Source organism: Erpetoichthys calabaricus, chromosome 7 (genome assembly GCF_900747795.2).
Source record: "Erpetoichthys calabaricus chromosome 7, fErpCal1.3, whole genome shotgun sequence".
Taxonomy (NCBI): domain Eukaryota; kingdom Metazoa; phylum Chordata; class Cladistia; order Polypteriformes; family Polypteridae; genus Erpetoichthys; species Erpetoichthys calabaricus.
The window spans coordinates 27,401,495-27,413,697 of NC_041400.2; the positions used below are offsets into that span (position 1 = coordinate 27,401,495).

The following is a 12,203-nucleotide window of genomic DNA, read 5'->3' on the forward strand; positions in this document are numbered from 1 at the left end:
CTAGTGAGTTTCTTATGTTAAAGGCGTTTGTGTGAGTTATTCTTGTGTATTTGTTTACCACCTTCCCATTATGTCCTGTGATTTATATTCTCTAGTTTTAAAAGTGAGTGACACATTGCTGCTTCATGCCTATAGAATCCTGGCTTTAAGTTTTATTTTTGCATGTTCTTTTGAGTTAATATGATTTTCTCACACAAACCATTGATAAACAGATTGACTTAATTTGTAAAATTGACTTGTATGATTTGGTATGTAAATTAAAGTGCCTTTTGATGGACTGGATTCTTGCCTTGACTTGGCTCCTGCCATGAGTTTGATGGATCCTGGTACCCCACAACCTAATACAAGAATAAGTGGGACTGGAAAAGTTATGTATGGGTATCATATTAATACATTACTTTAATTGCCTCTTCACATTCTGAAATTTCCTGTTTTACTGACATAATGATTTATGTCTTTGATTTGTATTTTATTGTCTGTTCTATGACTTAGTGCATAAACATTTGTAGCGAACCAAATCTTTACTGGTAGTATTAGGCACTAGCCCTGGATAAGATGCAGGACATGCTCTACACACATACACCCACATCAACACTAAGTTATTTAGGAAAATTGTTTAAAGATACTAACTAACTAAACAAGCATGTCTTTGGGTGGTGGGAGTAAACTGGAGGAATCCCATGCAGACACAGGGAGAACAGAACGTGTGGAGTTGTATGTTTTTTCCATTCTGTCATTTTTTTGTGTGTTGTGTTGCACAGGTAATTTCAGATATCAGTGTTTCAGTATTTTTTCTTTTTTTTTACCAAGCTGAAATTTGTAAAATGGGTCAGATTTGCAATCAGGCTGAATTTTAACTGCACATTTCATTATGTATGAGTTGCATGGCCTAAGGCAATACTGTATATTTCTAATCCAAAAACACAGCAGTTGTAAAACTTTGTGTGTTAATTCCAACGTGCTGTGTGCTCTCTTGCCTCTTCTAAGCTAATGCAGAATCTGAACAAATACATCTTCACCTCTTTAAATAGTAATGAAACTAGTCAAAGTAGAATGGCTGGACTCATTCAGCCTAGCAGAAAACCCACAAAAGCTCAAATTACAGCTGTTCACAAAGTGGTGTGCAGAAGGCCATCTCCGAACTTACAGTGTTTAGAAAGCTTGAAGGTACTGGTTCTACTTTGCTCAGCTAAGAACAAGCAGATGATGTTACACTTGGTGTATGTTCAGCAGATAAAAGTGAGGACTGGAAAAATGTCACTTGGTAGAATGAATCTCAGTGTCTGCTGTGAGGTGCTGATGGTGGGGTAAGAATTTGGTGCAAATTGCATGAATCCATTGATCCCTCAGCCTATACCACACGGCCACTTAATACCAATTTAACATCATTTGAATGCCACAAGCAGTAGTCCTGCCCGTGCCTCATGCCTATGAGGAAATCACATAACATGCAAACTTTTTAAAAAAAAAAAAGTAAAAATTTAAAATGTATTCCCTCGAAAGTCACCTTGTTTTTTATATGTTAATAGAACAACCCTTAATTTCAAATGTAGGATAGGCTTGTACACTTCTTAAATGTAAATGATGAGATGCCTGAGCTTATAGTGACCGCTCAGGGTTGGAATGGTGATGTGACAACAATGGCAATGACAATGGCAATTTGAGCACTGGAATTATGTTATTAGCCAAATAATTACATGACCTGAGTCCTGTAGATAGATAGATAGATAGATAGATAGATAGATAGATAGATAGATAGATAGATAGATAGATAGATAGATAGATAGATAGATAGATACTTTATTAATCCCAAGGGGAAATTCACATATACTGTATACTCACATGCAAAAATTATAATTTCTCTTAGAAATCTTTCAGTCTTAAGTTGTTCTGTTATCCATGCAGCACACTTGTGTTAAGAGTTTTCGCTCTCTTCAACCTCATCTGATGCGCTGCCTTCAATGTTTTGCTCCCGTTACTTTTAACTCTTAACCTCCATGTTTGTATCCTCACCTGCTCAACCAGAACTGGCTTTTTCATTTTTTTATAAACTACGCTGACCTAATATTTTTTGAGCTGTGTGGCTTCTTTTGTTTTTGCATCAGCCAATCAAAAAACACATAGGTGTAACATTAACTGGACCACTTTTATAAAGTTTAAATACAATCTGTGTAATAAACTGTTTATTTTAACATTATAAAAAATTGAAAACAAATATTTTTTTGTGAATTTTGGGGTCTTGGAGGTCCCGGAACATGAAAGGCTCAAAGTAAGAAGTACTCATTACAAATTAAGTGCTGAGCTTATAGCTTTATAGGAACATTATTGTCATGTGTACAGAGTACATTGAACCATGTACCATATCACAAACAACACATCTTAAGCTTATTCTGTGAACACGAGAGTGATTTCATTTTATTCCAAAGGCCTGCAGTGTCTGTAGATCACAGCAGTAGATCACCTTCAGGATGGCATGAAAGGAAAGGTTTGCAGCATGAGCATGTTGCTGAAATTCAAAAGGGTCAGTGTGATGCATTGAATCCATGCCTTGAAAAACTCATAGTGTGTAGTGGCAAAACAAGTTCTACCATGTTCTAGATCAGCAATTCTCAACCTTTTTCTCCTTGTGAACCCCTTCAAAAAATTGGAATAAATTGGCGAACCCCTGTGTAGTCATTACGATACACGTTGGATGTTTTTTTTCTATGTGTCTACAAAGAAGTGATGGTTTTAAACTGCTGTTGGCCAGGACTTCATTACAAAGTGCACAAAGCGGTTTAGGTTCTGACTCATCCCCGGTAAAATAAAAACCCATTCGTAAATAGTTGCTGTCATATTTTTGTTTCTTCTCTTTTGTCTTACTATGTTCGCCTGTTTTTTCCTTGCTTTCAATCTGGAGAGACGGTAGCTTACTACAACTTTCAGTATCATCACCCTGTGTTGGTACCAAATCAGGGACTGAAGTTGAAGAAGAAGCAATTGGTTGCTCTTCCAGCTTTTTGTCAGACTTGATAAAACTAACCATTTTTAACCATCGATCCATAATAAAATTACGGAGTAATACTTACTCACTTTCACGTTCGATGTGCGCACGTTTAAGTAAAAAGTCTTTATCGTGATTTATTTACACACTATGCACTATCAATTTATCTTATTAAAATCACTCGTGGTTCTTAAGCGCGTCGTACGATTCAGTTCGACTCTACTCTCCCTTGCATGATAGCGGCGTTTTTATATCGGCAGACATTATTCTTGTTCTTTCAAATGCATTCGGGGTTCTCGGTTCGCTGAATTGGAAGTTCCCGGATCATACGAGAATGTGCACGGATCGCCAGCGGAGTAGTGTCTCATCGAGTTACAGATTGTTACCTGTTGCGACTTGACAATTTTACGGAATCTTCCGTCACAATGCGTAAGTGACTGAGGTAATATTCATGAATTTGACATTTAATTGATTTGTTGACCCATTTTTATTATTGTATTATTAATAGTACGGTAAATATATTTGCCTACATTTAATATTTCGTTATATTTTTTACGTGTGACATTTAAAATTCCGCCATTACAATATTTTTTTCGCGACGCGAACCACCGGTTGGGAATCACTGTTCTAGATGAATGAACCTAATAAGGTGCTCTTTGTGTTTTAAATATATACAGTATATATATTTTATCATTTTGTTTGGATTTTAAATAAAGGTATACACAGCATGTAGCCGTAATTCATTGGAGGAGTGTTGTGTGCAGGTGGTCTGCCCAGCGCCTAAAACAATGTGCTGTCTTGCTGGCTCCATGATTAAAACTGGTAGACATTAAATGAACTGTTGCTGTATACTGGTGGTTTTTGACTTGCTATTTCTTATTTATTTTTGAATTTTATCATGTGATTGCTATAATACCTTAGATGCTCCCTCCTCAGTATTGTAGTTATTTTGTTTGATTTTAACTCTTTTAGGGCTAATTTTTTTTTTGTTTCTTTTCTCCCAGGGCTGAATATTTACTTTTGACAAATGTTACTGTCTTGCATGTTGTATGAGCCTGAATTCTCTATGTGTTGTTTTGATGCCTATTTTTCAATTGTCTGTTGCTGCATTTTCTCACATATATTGTTAGTGTGTACTGTAGAGAGACAAGTCACCCATTTGCCATCGTGCCATGCCACTGCCACCAAGTTTTCTGCCTGCATGAAAACCGTATTGTCACCTCTTTTCATCTTCTGAAACTTTATGAACTTTATGTATGGCATTATAGCCTGGCTCACCCCATGGGATTTGCTTCTGTTTATTACAGAAGTGAATAAAACTTTGCAGCAGCACGTACCTAAGCCACCCGGGGACAAAACACGTTTGGACCAATGCTCCCTGAAGTTATCTCACCAGTTCTGTCCCATCTCTATTTGTAATGCCACAGCGCGCTTCATCTCGTCTTTCGTTGTGGGTTTCCACTTTGAATAACGAGAATGCGATGCAAAGGCAGCCCGCGATTCAAAAAAAATCTCTGCCTACCTGTTTGTCTCGTCTGACAGTAGCTGAAAAGCAGCATCAGGAGAGAGCAGCCTGAAGTACAGTAGCTGGTGATCTGTCGTGTCCAAAAACAAGCCATGCCGTCTTGTAAACTCCGGTAGCCACATCGGCTCTCAACGGATCAATGTCTGTGTATTTATCCCATGCGAACCTTGCCGTACATGCATCGGCTGCGCGAAGGCACTCAACTGGCAGCAGATCCGCTCGCGCGGCATCGGCTGGTGTCTGATCAGCTGATGCCTGCTTCTAACTCTCTTGCTCGATCTCCTGATCACTGCCAATAAAGTCCGATTCTGAAAAATCAAGAGTCCGACTCCGCGGTAATGCGCAAAACATCGTCTGCCAAGTGTTTTCTTTTCTGCACTTGCTTCGCTGCCTTTTCACATGTCGGTGCCATCTTGCCTTTGTTTACATTTCGCAACTCACGCACACGCAATGTTTATTTGCCGAGTCACGAGTCTAGCATTCCTCCAAGCACAGAGGGAATGCCTGTGACGTGACAGTGAGATTTGTCGCCATTTATGTATTTAAACTATTGTGAATAGAATGGTAATTTATTATATTTTAATTTGGAAATTCGTCCCTTGTAAGGGTTCAACTAAAGGTGGAATATATACCTGAAAGAAAACAAAGACTAAACTTATCTAACTAAATGACTCTTTGCATTTTAACTTCATAATTGGTTATACTTTAGTGAAGTATATACTTTTTTGTTCCTCCAATATATATCACAAATAGGCAAACCATACATCTATTCATTTTCTAACCTACTCAATTATGTCATATATAAATAGAAAATGCAATTTTCTTGCATCTTTACACCCAAAAGAGTGTTCAAAAATCTTGTTTACCAGCCACTTTAGAAATACCAGCTTAATCTAGTGTGGTCCTGTCACTCACATGACACTGCCTTTCTGTCTCATGATCCATTGTTTGTAAAATATATATATATAACGGGAGGTGATATACTCCTCAGAAATGTGGGAGATCAGGGACCACAACATAAGAGGCTGTGCATTGACATATACAGTAATGGTCTCAAATGTCCTGTCCATTTAGTGTGCTGCAAGAAGCTACCTTTTTTGACAATACACACTGTATACTGCCTGACTGAACTCACACACAGATATACATTTTACAGTTGTGTACATGAAGAATGGTGTTGTGTTTTTAAAATCTTACTGACAATTATATTGTCGATTTCTTAAAATATCTGCATCATTGTTGTCCTTTTGGTAAATTAACTAAAATGTTTGGATAAATTTGAGCAGTAATTTGTTGACCTGTGTCATGGTTTCATTAGGAGAAATAGTTGTTTTTAAAAAGTTTTACAGACTACATTTTTCTTTTTCTCAAGATGTGAACATTGTACGAAAGCTCCTGGATAGGAGTATAGCATATTACAAAAAGACAATGTGAATCCACAAGCATTGGAAAACTCAAACTATAATTAGTGATTTATTCTATTTTATATAGTGAATATCAATTTAAGTGCTATTTCTAAGGATAAAAACATTACACAATAAGTAATGTGCTGTGACCTGACACTCATGTTTTATTTAAAGCTGTTTACAGTACATGGAGATAGCTGATAGCACTGCCATCTGTTTGATCAGAGATAGCCTGCACTAATTATATTATCTCCAGGGGCAAGAATTCCTTTTACTGTTTGTAGTTTCACAATTATTCCACTGGAAAATAAGCTTCTGTCTCGGCCTTGACAGAATGTCTTCATACAAAGAGGAAAAAGAATAAAAAATTTAACTGTATGCAGCTTGTCCCATTCAATGATACCTACCTGTAATTCAGGAAAGTTTATGAAACATTCAATGTCATGAATGAGTTAGGAATGTATTATTTAATGCAAAAAAATGAATAAGTTTAACATTGTGAATGGCATTTCATCAACACGCACCAAGACAGGAGTGAGAATGACATCAATGCTCAGTCAGCAACAGGCAGCAGTATGAGCTCGTAATGTATAATTCAAATGAGCAGCTTTAGCGCTAGCTGCAGGGGAGCCTATAGAAAGGGCACCTCTGCCACAGCCACATGATCATTATTCTAGTATGGCATTACAGAGCACTCTTTCTAAGAATAGAAAGCTACCTAAAATGAGCAGAGGAGCGCTTCAATGTTGGGACGCTTTAGGGAAGCTTGACAAACTTCTTTTAAAACTGTTTCAAACCTGGTACGCTAGTGTTTTTGTTTGAAATTACTTTTGAAGGGTCAGAGATATGCTTGCTGTCCTTATGCACTGGTTTTTATCTACTGGAATGCCTAAAATAATGTCACAGGTAGAGTTGCTTTCTGCTTTCTAAAGTTAAGTGAGCTGGACTTCTCGGCAAAACTCGGCATTCAAGATAAACAGAAAAAATGCATTCCCCATAATTGTGTGCTTTTGAAATGAAGACGGTTCTTGAGGAATGACTAAGGGAGAGAGGCGGATCTTCAATTTAAAACCACGAAATTATGAGAATGTGTCTTTCCTATTTATTGTGGAAATAGATTTTTATTTCAGTAAGCATTAATAATATTTTGAAAAATAATTACATGAATTTTGCATGTTTTGAGCATACAAATAGGTAATGGACATGTGGATTATGCAACATGTGAGATTTCTTTTCTTTTTTTCATGGAGATTTTTCACTTTGTTTGGAAATGTATAGCACTACTCACTATTGGGTCATATTACATCATTACCTTTTTTCCCTCCATTCTGCATGAAAAAAAGATTAAAAAATTTTCTCAGCCACCACTACAGCCTATATGTGGCAAGTAACATATAAAAAATATCATTTTTGTGTGGACTATTCCTTTAAGTGTTTAGCCCACGAAGCCACCCTGGACGTCATCTATTAATGCCTATCTGACATTTGGACAAAAAGAAGATTCTTGTATCTTTCTTATCTCCATGTTACTAATAATTTATTCAGCATCTGATGAATAAATTACTTGAGCAAACAAGGGCATCACATTAAGAAAAGAATTTAGAGATGTTTAATTTTTAGGAGTTTAGGATTTTGGAAGTCTCCTTGAACAATGCATACATAAAGGACATCCAGCAGTTAATAACTATTAGCTTTTAAATACTGTCCTGGTAAATTAGAGACAAAGACCTCTCAATTAACAAATCATTTTCTAAGATAAGCTATGAACATGTGGAACTCCTTAATTGTACTTGTTGGTAAATTTGTTGCATTGTTGAAGCTTACGTAATTTGAATATCAGGTTAGAGAAATACAAAGTACACAGTTAGGGTAGTTTAGGAAAAAAAAGAATTCCAGAGTCATGCATAAAGAATAGAGAAGAGGAGGAGTGGCACTGCACTGCAAACAAGAGTTAGGAAAGACAAATTCTAAAATCATCAGTGAGCAACTGACAGTCACAGATCTCATACACACTACAGTAGCAGTCACATTTCCTTTTTATCTTGTATTAATGTGAGAAGAAGGATGCTGTTATAGTTTCAATAACAATGAAATCTTATTAGGTATAAATTGCAAAATGATATCATTTAACTTCAGAAACTGCTAGCATTTTAACTCAGGATAGGACAGTGATACGCTGTGTTAGGCGAGAAGGGAATACCTGTTTTGACATCTGCTGCGTTGGATTTTGGCCTGTCACAGCGGGTGAACATATTGTGATAAGCTAAGTCTTGCATGTATTTTGCAAACATGGAATTTTGTGTTCAGTGGTTTTATACTGTTTCGACTTAAACAATCGAAAGCCAAAAATGAAGGTGTCATTTCCTGCCTGAGTAACATTTATTCTTAAAAAATAAACAGCATGATAAATGATGATATTTTTAATAAATACTACTCACACTAGTACACATCAAGATTCAACTGTAAAATGAACAGTTCTTTTTGTGCAATAACAACTCTTTACTAAATGCTGACAGAATAATTTCTTGGTTGTTTATTTATTTTGTTGCTTTAAATATGACTTATGTTTGCCTTCTAGAGAATTGAATATGTGCCATGGAGGACTGCTTACACACGTCTTCTGAAAATCTGGCTAAGCTTGTTAGTTGGGCCCATAGCCATGGAACAATCTGCAGCCTTATTCCCAACCTGAAGCACTTACTTTCAGAAGGGTCCCATGGAACCCTGACTGCCATGTGGGGGTGCAGTGCCGGTCATGCTTACCACTGGCCTCTCACTACTACCTGCCGGGCTGGCTCCCAAGAGCGTGTATGTTATCAAGACAGTCGCAGTTTTAACTCTGATAGTTCAAGTATCCTTGGTGTGCCATCTGAGACACAGCCTAGCCCAGGGGAGAGGTTCTCTGGAAGAACCAACAAAGGTAAACTGGACTGTAATCAGACCAGAGACTCATGTGACTTTTCATACTGCAGTGAGCCTTCTGAGGCAGATGATGCTGTAGATGAGTATGAGGATGAGAATGCCTTGTTTGATATGGTTTGTGAGTCTTCTGTAACAGATGAAGACAGTGACTTTGAATCCTCAATGCAGAGACAACACGTACAGAATGTTTCTCGCAAGAGAGTCAAATCAGATCCTCCAATTTCTGGACTGATAAGCAGCAGTTCTTGTGAAAAATCAGAAGACGTATGTGGTAACAGTGGGGCTGATCTGATTGTTAAGAAAATAAAGCAAGAGTTGCCAGAGGACTACTACATTGTGGCCAATGCTGAGCTGACAAAGGGGACGGATGGTCCAAATTTATCTCTTACCCAGACACCAAAGCAGAAATCTCAAGCTGTTGCCTCTGGACCCCCTTCTCAAGCAGTGCCTCAGAAGCCAACCACATTAGCCTCTCCTTCCCTGTCAATTGAAACAGATTCTGCAAATGTTTCCATCTCTTCCCCTTGTAGCATTTCTCGAGTTCAAGTTCCAAAGCAAACCAGATCCCCAGTAGCAAGTCATGGAAGACATATAATGAATGTTCATGCTTCTAGTCAGCCAGTAAATCTTCAGATGCCCATCAGTACTTCTTCAGGTACAAACCAGCCAATCAACATTCCTTTATCAGCCCTACAGCTTCCAGGACAGGACGATAATGTCCCCACAGACGATCCAGTAAAGCTGTCTCCAAAATCAGTCGCATCCTGTGACGGAGCTTTGTCACCTTCGGAAAACAATGAGTTGGAGGTCAGTTCCAGCCAGCAGCAAAGCAGTGTTTCTCAGGCATCAGGTACTGATGTCAGTGCTGAAGCAGCCTTAGGTAAGAATATTTATACTTATTGATCAAATCAACAGTTTTTAATTAAATTATTTAAAAACAGTATAACACAGCATAGCACTGAGAGTTATCTGAGTAAAGGAAAAACTGTGATCTGTCTAATACGTTTTAAAAACTACTACCATTTCCTTGGCTTTGGCTCTTACAAATTTGTTACTGTGTATAGTGTTTAGAAATTCAAATGATCATTTAATTTATTGAAGGAAAAAAAGTTCATCAACATCTATACCACCCTTGTGAAAAAGTAACTGCCCCTTAGTCACTCAGTCAACCAACTGACCAATTTAAATAACTGGCTAAATTAGACTAGAAAAAACTCAAGCTTGATTTCTGCCGGGCCTATAGAATCTAAAATCTTCAATAGAAATCTAAACTTCACATTGCTAGAAAGGTCCACTGTGAGAGCCACATTTCCAAATGGAGTAGTAGTACTTCTGTCAAGGAGTGGCCAGCCTAGCAATTACTTCAAGAGCACATAGAAAACACTCATCAAGGAAATAACAGAAGAAAACAGACGAACATCTAAGGAAGTGCAGGCCTTTCTCAACTCAGCTAATGTCACAATTAGAAAGACACTGTGCAAAAATAGTACCTGTGAGAGAGTTGCAAGGTGAAAACCAATGCTAAACAATAGGAATGTAAAGTTTGGTCTAACATTTGCCAAAAAACACCTTACCTCTAAAACGTTTGGGATAATGCTCTGTGGACTGATGAGTGAAAAGTGGCAGAAACAGAAATCACAGTAATTGATAGAGGAAGTACATATGTAATTCTTTAATAAAATTATTCTTTTTCACTAAAAATTCTTTCTTTTTTTAAGCAAAGTAAACAAGGCAGTCCCTCCGTCCTAAATAATGCAACAGTGACGTTCTACTATTATAAATATTTCCTCTGAAACTTTCCAAATTAATGTATATGGACACTTTCAAAGTCTAAAAAGTTCAGGGGAATGCTATTTTCCCTTAAATTGAATAACTCATTTTCATTCTTCGTCTTTTTTCTTTTATCATTTGCTCTGTTATGATTTAGTAACCAATAATTTACATGTGTGGCTCCTTTTTCACTTGTTTCTTTCCTCTGTGTTCTAAGAAAGGCCCTCTCCTTGACTTAAATCCAGAAATCTTCATATAAACCTCTGCATATAACTTTGGTCTGGGCTACTAATGTAAACTTAGTGTACAGGTACACCTGTTTGTTAACACGAATACCACACTCTTCCAAACAGCCAATTGGCTGTATTTATAGTGTTTTCATATAGGCTATATTAACATGCAGAAATGGTCAAGAGTGTAGTTAGAAGAATAACCAAGACATGTGATCAGGGTAGATTTGAGTGTAGTGTGATTTTCGATGCCAGAAATGGTAGTATTGGCATCTTAGCAACTGCTGCCCTCCTGGGATTTTCATTTAAGAGTTTACAGATTTTGTATAGATTCATAAAAACATGCAGGGAGCAGCAGGTATGTGGACAAAAGCAACTTATTGTCAGCAAAGAACAGGAAGATGAGAGTGTAATGGACAGATGACCACTAAAACTAGATGACTGAAAATTGTTGTATTTCCTGAAGAATCTTGACTTCTAATGCAATTTGGAATAAACAATATGGATTCATCTTTCCTTGTGTCAGTTGTTAAGGCTGGAGGTGTAATGTAATAGCAGCTTAGTGGGAAATGTTCTTTAACACACCTTAGGCCCCTCAATAATTGAGTGTCCTTTTAATGCCACAGCATACCTAAACTTTGTTGCTAACCGTGTGCATCCATTTATGGTTGCAGTCTGTCTTTATTCAATTGGATACTTCTAGCAGGATAATGTGTCACATCATACAGTAAAGCACTCATCATCTGAAGCCGGTTCCACCAACATGATTGTGACTTCATTTTACTTGAATGGCCTGCGCAAATGGGCACTTTTGGAATAACTTGGAATAGGAGGTTTGCAGCATAAATATCTGGCGTAAGCATGAACCAAAATCCTTAAGGAAGATATGTAACATGTTGTTGAATCCATGCCTCATACAATTCAGGTTGCTGTTAAGTCAAAAAAGGGGGGGGCTACCTGACACAAGATAGGCTGACCTAATAAAGTGGCCACTAAATGTGTACTCCTGCAAGGCAACATCATGGACTCCAGATACCACAATGTACCTTCTACAGTAAATACACCAGCTATCAGTTTGCCCAGTTGCTATTCATTGATTAATTATATTTATATCATGGATACATTTAAAAAGGGAGTTATCATTGATTCGTTTTTTTAGGTTCTACTCCATTGGCGTTCTCAACTATAAGTTTTCTCCTTTTCTAGCTCTTTTTTTGCCATTCTTAATTTGCTTAGCTTTAATGTTCTTTTACTTTTGTATATGTTTATGCGAATTAGAAAAAAGGATGGTTGGTTGGACATTTCTCATAGCCAATGAGTTTTCTGTTTCTTTTTATTCTTACCAAAAATCATCTTTTGGATATTAT

The 12,203-nt window shown here is 37.2% G+C and overlaps 1 protein-coding gene across 1 annotated transcript in view; it reads left to right on the plus strand.

The window, feature by feature from the left end:
* The window catches only part of LOC114654383 (uncharacterized protein KIAA1958), a 36,754-nt gene that overhangs the window by 9,007 nt on the left and 15,544 nt on the right, over window positions 1–12,203 (plus strand). Inside the window, exon 2 of the mRNA XM_028804892.2 lies at window positions 8,493–9,716. Coding sequence (XP_028660725.1) covers window positions 8,510–9,716 — 1,207 coding nt within the window. The 5' untranslated portion in view covers window positions 8,493–8,509. The remainder of the gene's footprint in view (window positions 1–8,492; window positions 9,717–12,203) is intronic.